The sequence below is a fragment of the Brassica napus genome, chromosome C1 (genome assembly GCF_020379485.1).
Source record: "Brassica napus cultivar Da-Ae chromosome C1, Da-Ae, whole genome shotgun sequence".
Lineage (NCBI taxonomy): Eukaryota > Viridiplantae > Streptophyta > Magnoliopsida > Brassicales > Brassicaceae > Brassica > Brassica napus.
The window spans coordinates 2817732-2832504 of record NC_063444.1 but is presented as its reverse complement, the minus strand read 5'-3'; the positions used below and the strand labels follow the sequence as shown (position 1 = coordinate 2832504).

Sequence of the window (14773 nt, the reverse complement as noted above, 5' to 3'; positions counted from 1 at the left end):
TTTAATTTACGTTACGTAGACTAGAACTGTTTAGGGGTAGACAGACAGGTGGGTGGAATTAAATGCCTTCCTGCTTTTAAAGGATCCACTGACTCAGAAGAAACTTCAATGTCATCAAAAATTAAATAGTTATTAAAAAATGTCATGGTGGAAAGGTTTCTTGATCTTCTTGATATTGTTGAGTCTGAGTGTGTCATCGGAAGAAAGCATGCAAATGCAATACGACTACTTGAAAGTTCCGGCAAGTGAGTTCGTGGGCTCCATTGACACCATCGTTGAAGTAATAAGCCAAGTGACTTCAATTTTGTCTGAGTTTGCGGATTTTAGTGGAGATAGTCGGCTGCAAGATGCGGTTTCTGATTGCCTGGATCTGCTCGATGTTTCTTCGGACGAGCTGAGTTGGTCTGCTTATGCTTCTCAGAATCCAAATGGTACTTACATTTAAAACCGTATCTCTAGTTTTATCACACCTTTATAGTGTTAGAAACTTTCATTGCGTAATTTCTTTGAACTTCAATTATAGAAAAACTTCAATTATAGAACATGCAAACTTTGACCTCAAGGTCAAAATTGTTTTTGGATCGACAAATTAACAAAAGAAAATACATTGGTTACAAAAATACACGGATAACATATATGAATCTTGCCATAAAACGGAACTTAATTAGTGATTTTATATGTAAACCATTCAGAAATTTTGATTAATTGGGCCATTAATTATTGACATATAAAGACTAACCGAAAAGACAACACCCGAATATGTGATGATAATATTTTCAAAATTACACCATATACACAAAAAGACAAATATTGAGAGGGACCTTAATTAATGTTAATGCGACGTACAAGCTCGCTGTGGAATTTTAGTCTTATAATTTATAAACGTGTAACGTAAATATGAAACATCAAGCGGCACTTGTGGTCCGGTGGCAGTGAACGGGCCTTGGATGCAAATACATTCCGGGTTCGATCTTTCTGCTACGAAAACTAAGTCACATTGTTCTGCTCACCACGGCTGCGGATACGTCGTATGAAAACCCGGGAGAAATCCTATCGTGAGCTGCACATCTCACTCGAAGGTTAGGTCTGTATTTTTAATAGACCCGGATTTAATCCTTTACTTTTTCAAAAAAAAAAAATGAAACATCAATTATTGTGAAACTAACACACCTGTACAACTCGGCTGGTTTAGATTCTCGACGACTCAAATAAATTGTGATCACTTGATCCTTCATGATGTTAAATGATACTGTACTAATATAGTAAGACACATTTTTTCAAAACATTTAATTGAAATGGGCTGAATTGAGAAGTTTGTTTTTAAAGAATTCTGTTTTTGTACTTGCTGCATAAAGTTGAAATAGGTGGTTCTTTGCCCATCGACTATAATAAAATCTTGCATCACAAACACAATTCACAAATTATATTTTTTAGAGAATGGAGGCCTAGGGTTAATCAAATTGAACGTGGTCTTGATAACCAAAATTCTCGATCCACCTTACTGTATACGTGCATGCACTATGCTATATTATTTTTTCAAAGATTTTACAAAATGTATATATATAAAAGTATATTTTAATTGGGGGAGTCATTTCTACCAAATGATTTATGGTAGTAACCATAACTTATGTTAATTGTATTCGTTTGAATCTATTAGTCAAGAAATGTTAGAACTTTCCATCTTGTTATTTTAGTACACATTAAATTTAAATATAAACATATGTCAAGTGACGATGATTATGTTACGTCAAGGCTATGCATTTTCTTTCGTTGAGGAAATGAAAGCAACTTTTACAAAATCATTAGTAAATGGCATGTGCGTCGTAGGGACAGGGAACATGGATTCAAAATCGTAGATACTTATTGCATAATAAATGTAAATGTGAATGAATGAAAATGATAATGTTGAAATGTGATGGTTTTGGAGTGGGGTCAGCAGGTAAGGGCAACGGAACAGGGAACGTGGGATCAGACACAAAGACATGGTTAAGCGCTGCACTCTCCAATCAAGACACTTGCATGGAAGGCTTCGACGGTACATCTGGTCTCATCAAACCTCTTGTAGCTGGTAATGAATCTTTTTTCTTACTATGTTAATTATATTACTTGTGTGGGTCACTAAAAAGTAAATTAACATAATGCTATGGTAATGTTTAAGCATGCGCATTCGATTCGCATTGTTTTCTTTTTGGATTTTTGTTTTCTGTGTTAGGTTATGAGAAACAGGTCTAAACTATAATCATACTTCATTTCGGGTTGATTCGGTTTTAGATTAACAAAAACATAAAAATTATATTTAAGTATTTTCAATGTATTTTTTTTTTTCAAAAGGTTTGCTTATTCAATATAAGTGTATTATTAACTTATTATGATATTTTGGCTCGTTTCAGGCAGTCTCGGTCAATTATATTCTATGCTTAGGGATCTGTTACCACTTGTTGATCCCGACCAGAAACCTCAGCCCATCACCAAACCTCGTCCAATTGCTAGAGGACCAACGGCTCCACCAGGCCGGACACTTAGGAACACTGACGAGGATGAGGAAAGCCAATTCCCAGACTGGTTCAGACCGGACGACCGGAGACTCCTTGAAACAAACGGAGTGAGTTACGACGTTAGTGTAGCACAGGATGGGACAGGAAACTTCACGACCATAATGGACGCCGTTAAGGAAGCTCCTGATTATAGCTGGACACGTTTCGTCATATACATCAAAAAGGGTTTATACTTGGAGAACGTTGAGATCAAGAAGAAGAAATGGAACCTCGTAATGCTAGGTGATGGCATTGACGTGACAATTATTTCCGGTAACCGCAGCTACATTGACGGCTCGACCACGTTCCGTTCCGCTACATTCGGTAATTAAATGTTTTATAAGATACTTATTGATTCATGCACACGTGAATTACATTTAAATAAATCTTTGTGCTTCTATTTTTCAAATAAAATTTTCATAAAACTATCGATAAATTTACGTTGAATTGCTTTGAGCGGTCGGTTCTTTGGCCTATGCTCCGGATTATAACTATATATATTTTGATAAATATTTCAGCTGTAAATGGAAGAGGATTCTTGGCTAGAGACATAACGTTCCAAAACACAGCCGGGCCAGAGAAGCATCAAGCCGTTGCCCTTAGGTCAGACTCTGACCTATCTGTGTTCTATAGATGTGCCATGAGAGGTTATCAAGATACACTCTACACGCACACTATGCGTCAGTTTTACCGCGAATGCACCATCACTGGAACGGTGGATTTTATATTTGGCGATGGGACCGTTGTGTTTCAAAATTGTCAAATTTTGGTTAAGAAAGGACTCCCTGACCAAAAGAATACCATCACTGCACAAGGCAGGAAAGAAGCTGACCAACCCTCAGGTAAACAAACACTTCTTGAAACTCTTTAATTAAGGTTTCGTTAATAACATATAGTTTCTTGCCACCCAAGAAACTATGTAATATAATGATTCTCAATTACATTGCCTTTTTTGTTCACATTTAGGATTCTCGATTCAGTTCAGCAATATCTCAGCGGACGCAGACTTAGTCCCATACTTGAACACGACACACACGTATCTAGGAAGGCCGTGGAAGCAATATTCAAGGACAGTTTTTATGAGGAACAACTTGAGCGACGTTGTGAGGCCTGAAGGATGGCTCGAGTGGAACACAACTTTTGCTTTGGACACACTCTTCTATGGAGAGTTCTTGAACTACGGACCAGGTTCAGGACTCAGCAGCCGAGTCAAATGGCCTGGTTACCACGTGTTTAACAACTCGGACCAGGCTAACAATTTCACCGTTTCTCAGTTCATTGAAGGAAATCTCTGGCTGCCTTCTACTGGAGTAACGTTTACTGCTGGCTTGGGTGTCTAAATTAGCATGGCTCAGTGTTTACCATTTTGCTATTGTTTGTGCCTTTCAATTTTAACTTTTGATATGAAATATTAAAATCTATTATTATAACTCAAAAGAGTCCCCAAAAATTATATACTAGAGAGTATATTGATATGAGAAATGTCATAAACAAAAATAACAAGAAACTAAAAGAAAGAAGCATTGTATATACAATTGCACCTTGCTTTTATTAATTCTGATGCAAAGGCGATGAAAGAGAGCTATATATTACATATAGGCCACTTAAGGCTAAGGGTAAAATCATAAACAGGTATTACCCAAAGACCATTCCAAAAGGAAAAAAAAAACAAATAAAACTTGAGCACCATTACTAAACCCAATATTGTGTAATGTCTTGCTATATTTGCTAAACTGCAGAAAGATGAGTCAAGAGTTTTTACCAGCAACACCTTGACGATCGTCTCTCTCTTCATCATCCTTCACATCTGCTGAAGAACTGTTGTTGCCTGGCACAACCGTGGCAGGTGACCATTGGTCAGGAACCATCAGAAAATAAGCTGTCATGGCTTTCCTGAAACGTTTCTTGTATTGCTGCGGTGATATCACCGTGGGAGTTGAGTTCTTCTGTCCTCCAAGTAGCCCTGAGGTTTTGACCCAAGTCTCAAGATGTTTGTCCCAAGTGTATTGCCTCATGAAGTCGATGGTTCCTAGAACAAGTTCGCTTCGTTCCTCGTCTACCCCGACCAGTAAAGAGTAATCCATTACGTGTATTGACTTCAGACAAAGAAACAGAAGCAACACGTCTTCCATCAGTAAAATGTACAGACCAAGAACATATTCTGCAAGAAGTAACTGGAAACTTACAGCAAGAAACGATGTATCATTCCAGACGGCTCTTTCAAGAAGCCGTTTTGCCTTGCTCCCAACAAATATTGGAGATGTGGGCATTGCTTCGACCAGATTCTGGTCCAGCAAAACTGTGTTGCTACCACTTGTATCAGGATTGTAACGAGCACGGGTGGAGCCTTTTAAGTCATAAAGCCTAGCGAAGTTACGCTGAAAGAGAAGATTCTCCATCACCAACACATCCATTTTGAACTCTTTCCCATCTTTAAAGTGTTTGGATGAGACCTTCAAAGATTTAAGGGTTTAATTCTATGTCAACAAAATAGGTAATAAAACAAATCGGTTTATGTTGTGTTACCTGATAGATTCCCAAGATCTTTGCAAGGCTTGTGGGGCTTTTAGTACAGATGGAATCAGTCAGGTATTTGAAGTAAGCTGGAGCAAACTTGATGAAGGATTCAAGCTCTGTCTTTGTAACTTGCTTGATGATAAAACGATCATCCAAAGTCTTTGCAAAGAAGACGTTGCTCTTTCCACCTTGAGCTCCCCATTTTCTACATCGACCAAGAGATCTTATAAAATCAGTTTCCGAAGGACAGCAAATCTTCCTCAGTGCCTCAAACTCCTTCGCATAGTAACACGTCACAGCGTACTTCACTTTCCCGGGAGGACTCTCATCTGTAAACGAGATTCTAGCGTGCAGATCTTTCAAATACAAAGATGACTGCAGTAGCTGCGAGACTTGTTCATCAGCAGAGCTAAGGCTTCTACTCATGTCAACTGACAAATCGCTCAAAGAGTTCAACGAGAGAAGATTCACAGAATCAAAAAGTGAAAAGGAACCTCCACTATCTAACCGATCTCTTGCCTTATCTGATCCAGACATCTGAGCGTTATACTCTGATGATGTAAGGGCATACGCTATGATGCTAGTAGGCTCGTCATCGTATACAGGCAGTACCAAGTCATTAATCCCCAGAGGAAGAAGCAGCCTTGCACCACTTTGCCATTCAAGCTCTCTATATGAAGAAACATAAACAGGCCGGTCTTCAGCCATGATATGCTTGCGAGAATTAAGCGAATAATTCTTGTTGAGAGAATAGTAAAAGCTAGGAGAAGGCATCTGAACTTGCATTGTCTGTTCCTCAAAGGTCAGCCCACTTTCTGAATCCGACAGCTTTAAATCATAACTCTGAGTTCCGTTTGCTGAAGCAGCTCTGCTAGGCGGACGAGAAATACCATTATTCTCCGAGGCAGTTTGTTCACCTATCCATGCTGCATCAAGAGTATCAGATAAGTCTGTTGTTGCTTGGGTCTGGCTCTCAGAAAGTATCGCTTTAACCACCTGCGAAGGCTCCACAACGTTTTCTTTACCACCTTCACTAGATTCAGAGGGTATGTCTGAGCCTACATCTTCAGGAATAGTACCTTTCCCGCTGATATCAGAAAATGATTTACCCTTTTTAAGACTTTTATCATACTCCGCATCTTGGGGAAGAGAGTCATTACTACTTGCAATCGACTTTTCTTTTTCATCACGAAGCTTTTCTAAGGAGACGTCACGGCCCATAACTTTTGAGGAAGAAGTCCTCAGAGCTTCAGAATAGTTGTTTCTCACCATACTAGCCGCTCCTGTCAGGCATTCATCCCAGGCATATGAATCGAAAAGTATCAGTCTTCGAAGTTTATTTATCAGAAGGATATCAACAGTAGGTTGCCCATCCTTAGACACGCTTAACATTTGCTGCAAAGATTCCTGAAACCACCAACAGCTAAAATCAGTATTGCCTATAGAAAAATCATCTACACTGTAGAAAAAGACTCCAGGTTTTCAATGCAGAGATTAGGTTATGACTAAGATCCTATGAAGGCTAACGGATCAGGTGACCAGATCTACAATTGCTCAGAAAATAAGTTTCCGATCCTTTTTTGAACACAACCAAGCAGCATATAACATGTGTAATCAAGAAACAAGAAACAGTCCACTAGATGATAAAGAGTAACACATTTGTTTCTTTTTTACGTGTTGATAATTAACTTTCATTATATAAACAAATATATTGTGAGGAGTGTGTAAGTGTGAGTGATGTGAATGCGCCTAAGCATATGCAACTCTGTAACTTCTTAAGCTTAACGAAGTGTAACTTGCGTGATAAGGTACCTTATATTCCTTTTTACGCTGCTCAAGAAGTCCTGCAAGTTCTTCAAGAGAAAGCTTTATCTTATCGGGAATGCTGCCCATTGTTTTCACTGAAATCTGACTAAGTGCCTCCTGAACCTCATTGAAAAGGACTTCGGCTTTATTAATCACCTATTGTATAGAAACCACGACAAATAAGTAAAATAAGACTCCATCTGCCTTTGTTGATTATATACAAATATTCAATTAAAAAACTTGTAACCTCTTTAGATTCCTTTTGGAGCCAATCCTGGTTTTCACAGTTGAACTCAAGTTTTGCTGGTGGCAAAGAAACTGCAAATATATTGATTGAAGCGTAGCGGAAGCAAGCCACCATTTTCCCAAAACTGCAGTCAGGAAGATATATGAGACAATCAGAAAATATATGGAATGGTTTAAACATTCCACAGTGGAAGTGTTTATTAGGGAACTAGATCTCTTCATACCCATAGAAACGGAGACAGTCTCTGTGAAGGGAGTGACCACAGTTGGCGACACGACTAGCTGCTGCATGGTTCGAGAAGCTCAGTTCCAAAAATTTGCCAAAAGACAGGCCCCACGCAGCATCTGACATCACAATTCTGCGTGTGGCAGGAGGAAAGCCACTGATCCGAGGACATTTCAGGCACCGATGCCACATCCAAATTTTTCCTTCGCGTTGGCCAGGGAGCAGTTCAGGCAGCTTCTTAACAGATATTGTAAGACTGCCTTGCCTGTGAATATAACTATGAATGTGTGCTTCTACTGGCATCGCACATGACGGGCAAGAACGATCCTATAACAAGAGAATAATTGCAAGCCTCAGCTATTTAAAACCATACGTCTATACCACAAAATGATATGCTTCATAACTTCTTGTCTTACTCATTTAATTAGTCTGGAATCTTTAAACCATTTAGTGTCATTTTAAAGATTATCCCTACAGTCATCTCCTAAATTAGTTCTACAATTATACAAGTGCGCAACCATAGGACTTTAATTGGATTCCACTTGGTTTCATTAGGAGTACAACGTTCTCACCATCAGCTAAAAGAAGAATGGTGTGCTAAGATATAAGAAAGAAAGAAAAAAGACGCTAAAATGAAGGGTACCTGATCAAAGAGATTATCCCTTAAGAATCGGCCTAAAGGCTTGTCAAAGCTCCCATAGTATTTAATACGGAGTAGATGAGCCCGCTCACACACAGATCCCTTCCACACACATCTCGTTGATGCTGAAACCAATATGCTTTGATGGTCAGAAGAAGCTGACGGAAGAAAGTCTCCTTTTGAAGAGTCCATCTGTTCATGTCTACTAAAACTTTGATCTCTTGTTATTGTGGATTCGTTAGTGTCGGCACCATCAGTGACTTGTTCTGTGGCAGAGGGTAGAACAGACCACTGATCTTTCTGAATAGAATCTCCTTCCGCGTGAAATGATAGCTGCCTGGATTTTAGAGTAGGAACTAACCCATTGTCCTTAGAGGTGATCATTTCTGGATCAGTATCCATGTTCTGCTTAGAAGGCTCAGTCCCGTCGTTTCCATCCAATTTCCCTTGGAAATGAGTCTTACTAACGTCGCCATTGGCTTTATGTGGCTCACCCATCAACTCAGTAGTTGGAGACTTTTCAGCACTTGAAGCAGCGAAACCAGGTATTGTGGATATTGATCTGTTAATCGGTGATGGCTTATCAGGTAAAGCCACTGTAATTGGGGTCTGTAGAGGAAGTTCTGGAAGGGAAGCACCTTCATCTGCTAGGAATGATGTCTCAAGAGCTAAGTGATATGCTGCAAAAACTCCATACTGAATCACATGTTTCACCCTTTTTAGTTCATCTTCATGTGCCCCCTTGAGCAAAATCTGAAAAAAACAAAAAACAGATCAATCAGCCATATCTTAGAACTCTTTGGATTAGAGATAGAATATGCATAGTCATAGTAATAGGTCAAGGATCTCATATCTGAAACAGCAAAGAATATTGTGGAACTTACCGTACAGCCCAAAGGCTTGGGGCAACCATCAAAATACATTAACGTCTTTGCCAGTTTCTTCACACCTTGACCAGTATTAAAATGTGTCTCGACAAACTTTTCCACATGGAAGATGTCACAGTAACCCAGCTTTGGTGACGTGAGCTGGTCAACCGAAGGGACAATCTGCGCACCAGTACAGCGGGATATGCGCTCAAGAAGAGGCCTTTTTATATTCAAAACAAGAGATATGTCCTTGGCAAGAAGATACTCCTGCGCAAACCGCGAGACAGACTTCTCCACTAAGAGAATTTGGGGATTGTGAGAGTGAATTTTGGCAACAGCCATCTTCAAATGATCCATTTCCTGAAACACCAAAGATAGTCATTAGTGACAGTTATGATTTTCCTTTTCTTTTAGTCCAAGGATTCATGTCCATGATCATATAACGAAGGAAACCGATACATACCTGTTGCAACAAAGTGTCAAAACTAGACAACTGGTTAGATATTCGTTGATACTCCAGAGCTCCTCCAAGAATTAGCAGACGTGGCTTCTCGATCTTTGAAGTCATTCGCCGATGAGCCACATTTTTCTTGCAAACAACTCCTCTCACCACCATACTAATAAAAAGACATTTCATTATAATCAGTACTATAGTGCTTAGCAGTCAACCTAAAGAAATATAAATTCCAATCAAGGAGTCCTAAACACTACTAACCTCTCACTGCGACGTCCACAGGGGATGCATTTAACCTTCACATAACCTCCAGGATCCATTCCTCCACTTTTACTCGTATCCGGCTTGAGAAGTGTTGCAGCTTCCCATGATAACGATGTAATTATATCAAGCCAACCCTCTCTATCGCCTTCGTCAACCATAGGCAGATTATCAACCTCCAAAAGCTGTGCTACTAAAGCCCTAAAGTGCCCTTCAACAACGTTTTTCATAGCACCACCAGACTTCTCCCTAGAGTGGAGTTCCTTATCTTTAAAGCTATTCGATGGGCGAAGGTACCCCCAATCACCTCTATCACCTTCATCGCCTTCGTCATCAGATAACAACCCTTCTCTTTCGTCTTCTTCGTTCTCTGGCTCCGGAGGAAGCCATAAGAGCCCATCGCTCTCGAAATCTACTACTTCAGACTCAAAGGCCTCTTCACAAGTAGGGCTTCCTTCCTTCTCATCACTCCATCCATCTGCTTGCTGCCTTAGTGTATCCATTGTATCTGTATTGATTGCTTCAAGATCTTGATCAGGGGGCAAGACACTTTGGATGTTTGACCCTATGTTGTCTCCAGCATCATTAGCTACATGTGACCCATAGATACGATCAACTTCATCGAGACTGATGGAACCGTAGTAGTCATTTCCTTGAGAGTAAGATTGCGCGTAATCAGAGTTGTAATCGTCATCATCATAAGCTTCACCATCACTCCTGCCACTACAGATAAATTCATTACAGAAGCTACAAAGGTAAAGCATAAACACACATAACACAAGAAAAGCTAACCTGTTCACAAAGAACTCAACTGGATCCTGAGAGGAATGATTCCTACGCGATGATGATGATGCATTCTGCAAATCCATGTTTGAAGAGACACGACCGCTGGCTGGAGGATTTGTTTTCGAATCAACGGTGCAGTTGCTACTGTTGGAGGTGCAGTTGGAGGTAGTACTAGCAGAAGGGGAAGAGCTAAAATGAAGGCTAATAATAGAAGCTCCTTTATCAGGCGGGACTATCCCCTGTTCCCACTGTTTGTAGCAGTAGTTACAAACTCTTATCCTCCTGTCTGATGACGACTCCTCATGAGTATCCTTGGCTTCATCTGATGGAGAAGGGATAGAATTGGCAGCGCATTTGGCGCAGAAGACACGACCACAGAGGCGGCAGTGATGTCTTCGGTTGAAAACAGTGAACTGAGCATCGCATTCGTAACAGACAGGACAGCTGTGGTCAGGCATCCAGAAATCTCTAGACATGTGGGAGGAGGAGGTGGTGGAGGAGGACTCGGTCTTTCTAGGGATCCAAGATTTGACTAAATCAACAAAGCCAGGAGCTTTGGGATCTGGCGAGTCCATTTATTGAATAATCTCCAACGAGGAGAGTCATCATGAAACACCCATTTGCTTAAACGCATAAAGTCTCAACCTTTGAGTCCCTAAAAGAGGAAACTTTAAGCCAAACTTGTCTGAAAAAGGAAGTTGGGAGAGATAGAGAGGGGAGGGCAATGAGTTACCTGAAATTAGATGCTTCAGAGATCCAGACCAAGTCACACTGAGGTCACTCTCAGCTTACAGGCCCGTCTCAAGATCATTGAGATCCCTAATATAACAGTGGTATCGATTTCAGTGTCTCAAACTCGAAATTTCTCCTATGTGATTCAGGAATCAACAAAATGCGAATCGATAATAAACAAAAAACACCTAGAAACAAGCAACACTAGCTTCCGAGGAAGACTAAACTACAGGAGCAAGCAACAATTTTTTTAATACGAAAAGCAAACCAGACCAAAAGAAGAAACAAATAAGAAATTCCAAAAAGACGGTTGATTAAAAAAAAAAACAAATACAAGATAAGATTTGAAATCAAATTCGAGGAAACATATAACCATTAATCTCAGCTGAGAGAAAAAAAATGGTAAAGGGGAAGCCTTTCTTCGATTTTCTCGGAAAGCAAACAAAGAGATTACAGAAGAAGAAACAAAAAAAAAATCAAATTGATTGAAATAGGGAACAAGAGAACAAGAATTGGGAATGGTTACATGAACGAAGAATTGCAGTTTCTTGCAGCTCCTTTCTTTTTCCCCTGTCGTATTTTTTTGTGATTTGTCCAGTTTTTGTGTTCACGACTTGTCTGAAATTTTTGTTGCTTTTCTCCTCTATTTTGCTTTTTATTCACGTATTTATCATTTTATCCGACACGTACCTTAAATAATTAAATTAAAATTATATTTCACTTCGTTTACGTATATCACATATACTATATATTAATAAAATAGTTGATTATGCCGACGATATAAAATCAAAATTTAGTTAATTGTTGTCGACCAAAAATTCATCAACGATATTAGCACTGTTAATACCTTTGTTTTGCCAGACGTATTGATAATAGTGACTGTTAAGCAATCCAATTTTTTTCTGTATTAGTTTTGGCTCATGATCGTTGATTTTTTTTTATATTACCTCCACACTACAAAGCACCGTTATATCGTATTTTAGCGTATTGAACAGATAAATTACATTAAAAATCCAGGGTTGTGGTCCTCGAAATCATTTTTTAATATGCAGTATTTTAAGCGATCATCTAAGATACGAGATGCTATCTAAGCTGAGTTAATATATTAACCAATAGAACAACGAGGTCAAAAAAATAGGGAGTCGAAAATATGTACATAGGAAAGGAGAAAAAGGAGCACGTGATTTGATGATCTGTTGTCAAACATGTGAGCTTCCAAATGGATGGCTGTCAATGTACCGATGTGATCTGGTGTTAGAGATAGGACAAGAACACCTCAAAATATGCATTAATCTGCCCGTTCTCATATTCAAAAGAGACCTAATTAAGCTGATTTTTAAATAGAACAAGCAAACATTTGTTGAATCTTTTCTTCTACCATCATAGGGTCAAACACGGCTCTACTGAAACACACTGGTATGTTAACATAAGACTTTTGGACGGTAGAGAACTAGAAAGCTCAAAGGGCCTTCTGTAAATCTATAGCATCCAATAATCTTTGCGGTGCAGTCAAATCGAGCAACTACTTATAATGGTTAATGCAAAGATCACATTACAGTGTTGTAGTACATGAAAAGACAGGGAGACAAAAAGGAAAATTTCAAAAGAGTCTTCATAAACTGGTTCAACCAAGGATGGGGAAGATGCGAGCAATATGTTCCAAGGAAACATTCTCACCTGTGTTTTTCTTCAGCTCCGGATGGTTAAATTCGTTCTGCGGTAAGACGATACTTCCATCTTCCTTCGCTACAATCCATCCGCTGTTAGCCACTTGGTGCTCAATGAACTTGTCTAGAGATGCACCATCCATGTTGACAGCCTGTGTATCATTTTCATAAATAATGAGCAAGGGCATTTTATCGACAAGCAAAGGTCACCAAAATAATAGATCACCATAACTATGATGTGGAAAATTCGCAGCAGAAAAAAATATATATATATACAAGAGTGAGAGACTCAGACTTTACATCCAAAGTTCTCTACAGTTATCCTATGGGGAAAAGCAAGCCATGTGTAAAGAATCATAAGCTCAGTCAACATCATACCTCGGCAAGCACAGATCTTGGAACCTTTTGGTAGCTTAAGCTAAGAAGGTGACTTGCATACGCTTGGATAGCTTGCTCAAAACCTGCATTTCATCTCTTGGATATAAGACAATCCACACACAAATCATAATACGTAGCATAAAAAACTACTCATGACTTGTATATGAGGCGCCATTTCTAGTCGATTTTATTTTATCCTTAAGCAACTAGTTAAGATCCAGAAACTTGGACCACACGACTTATTATTATATGATTCAGCAAATTTGATGATACCTGGAACAGCCTCAAGAATGTGAGGGTTCTTGGCAGCTTCATCCCAGAACTGTTGGAACCTCCCAGTCTGCAAAAGCGAAAAAAAGTGTTGTAAAGACTCAATACACATTTTAGAGTCTCAAAAGATTCTCACAGCTAACACTGATGTCTGCATACCTCAAGGTAGTGAGAGAGAACAATGAGTGTCTTGAACTGCTCCTCCATTTGCTGCAAACACAATTCAAAACAACTCCATGAATCTTCTCCAGTACAACGAATAAGCGAGAGTGAAAGAAGATGCGTTACCACTCTTTCGGGAATCAAGAAGAGGCAAAGGCTGAAGTCTGGAGCTGGCATAGCCATAAGAGCCTTCAATAAGAAAAACCACAGAGAGTAAATAAATGATAAGTCACCAAAACAAAGTGGTCTTCTTCTGACATACCTTAACCAAGATTCGAGCCACGATATGAGTGTTCATGCGCTCAGGCTCAAACTGCATCAACAGAAACAATGCGCACAAAGTAAGAAGATGTTAGGAGAGACTTAAAAAAAATCTTGTGGAAGAGTAGTACCTGATAGAGACGAAGCAAGCATAGATTTGCATCCAGGCTATACGTTTGCGACGTAACCTGAACATTATCAATCAATCATAGATAAATCAGAATCCAGCAAAAAAATGAGTATATAGCCAATCATCGACGGCGATTTAAACCTGCTCGTTGACGTAGTTTTCGAGATCAGGTAAGATCTCGGGGTTGAAGGGATTGACGGCGACGAGCTGCTCAACGGTGTACGAGCTCTGCTCCTTTGGGGACTCCATCTCTCTTTTTTTTTTCCTTTCGATTGATTCGTTACTGTGGAGGGAGGAGAGACGGGATCTAGGGTTTTAGTGCACAAAACGACGACGCGTTATCCACTCTGGGCTGAGCAATTTCATACTTGTTCTGGTTAAAATTAGAATGGCATAAGCATATAAGGATTGTTTCGTAAATTATAATATTTTGAAGTTGAAACGACGGCGCTTTGTCATATTGATGTTCTTTCTTCGCCAACTCTGTCTAGCGGTAGCGGTGGACGTTTGGATACCCCATTCGGATTCGGATCTATTCGGGATTCAGGTTTTCGGGTTTAAATATTTCAGCCACATTCGGGTAATTCTAAATTTTGATTTGGGTTCGGTTCGGATCTTTGCGGGTTCGGTTCGGGTTCGGATAACCCATTTAGATTATTTTTAAAATTTTAATATTCATTATATGCTTAAAATTTCCCAAAATGTATAAAAAAAAATAATATATTACATATAAATTTATATAATATGTGTCAAAATACCTAAAATTAATATATAAATTGGTTTGATTTGAATATTTAGATAGAAAATCAATAGATATTTCAAGTATTTTGGTAT

The 14773-nt window shown here is 39.2% G+C and overlaps 3 protein-coding genes across 10 annotated transcripts; 1 reads left to right on the top strand and 2 right to left on the bottom strand.

Annotated features, from left to right (window-relative positions):
• Window positions 1-100: 100 nt before the first annotated feature.
• LOC106368749 (probable pectinesterase/pectinesterase inhibitor 44) lies at window positions 101-4007 on the top strand. 5 transcript variants are annotated; one of them, XM_022694494.2, is made up of 6 exons: window positions 197-431; window positions 934-1079; window positions 1940-2068; window positions 2391-2858; window positions 3053-3376; window positions 3501-4007. In XM_022694494.2, the coding sequence occupies exons 2-6, from the start codon at window positions 1031-1033 to the stop codon at window positions 3872-3874; spliced, it is 1344 nt and encodes a 447-aa protein (XP_022550215.1). In that variant the 5' UTR covers window positions 197-431; window positions 934-1030; the 3' UTR covers window positions 3875-4007. The 5 variants fall into 5 exon arrangements, with proteins under 5 accessions (XP_013664230.1, XP_013664229.1, XP_013664228.1 ...); XM_022694493.2 differs by having other exon boundaries at window positions 1937-2068; XM_013808776.3 differs by lacking the exon at window positions 934-1079 and having other exon boundaries at window positions 101-431.
• On the bottom strand, window positions 3983-11739 carry LOC106368748 (1-phosphatidylinositol-3-phosphate 5-kinase FAB1A). Of its 3 annotated transcripts, none has more exons than XM_013808773.3 (13): window positions 11598-11739; window positions 11073-11158; window positions 10346-10994; window positions 9554-10270; window positions 9302-9455; window positions 8854-9198; window positions 7973-8722; window positions 7328-7656; window positions 7105-7228; window positions 6864-7013; window positions 5061-6458; window positions 4721-4987; window positions 3983-4630 (listed from the first exon to the last, which is right to left on the bottom strand). In XM_013808773.3, exons 3-13 carry the CDS (start codon window positions 10912-10914, stop codon window positions 4283-4285), a joined length of 5151 nt encoding a protein of 1716 aa, XP_013664227.2. In that variant the 5' UTR covers window positions 10915-10994; window positions 11073-11158; window positions 11598-11739; the 3' UTR covers window positions 3983-4282. The 3 variants fall into 3 exon arrangements, with proteins under 3 accessions (XP_013664227.2, XP_013664225.2, XP_013664224.2); XM_013808771.3 differs by having other exon boundaries at window positions 9554-10276; window positions 10346-10984; XM_013808770.3 differs by having other exon boundaries at window positions 9554-10276; window positions 11598-11738.
• Window positions 11740-12585: 846 nt separating this feature from the next.
• LOC106368747 (eukaryotic translation initiation factor 3 subunit K) lies at window positions 12586-14340 on the bottom strand. Of its 2 annotated transcripts, XM_013808769.3 has the most exons (8): window positions 14081-14339; window positions 13941-13997; window positions 13811-13861; window positions 13675-13737; window positions 13546-13596; window positions 13390-13456; window positions 13117-13199; window positions 12586-12890 (listed from the first exon to the last, which is right to left on the bottom strand). In XM_013808769.3, the coding sequence occupies exons 1-8, from the start codon at window positions 14186-14188 to the stop codon at window positions 12696-12698; spliced, it is 675 nt and encodes a 224-aa protein (XP_013664223.1). In that variant the 5' UTR covers window positions 14189-14339; the 3' UTR covers window positions 12586-12695. The 2 variants fall into 2 exon arrangements, with proteins under 2 accessions (XP_013664223.1, XP_048601147.1); XM_048745190.1 differs by having other exon boundaries at window positions 13546-13737; window positions 14081-14340.
• Window positions 14341-14773: the final 433 nt, after the last annotated feature.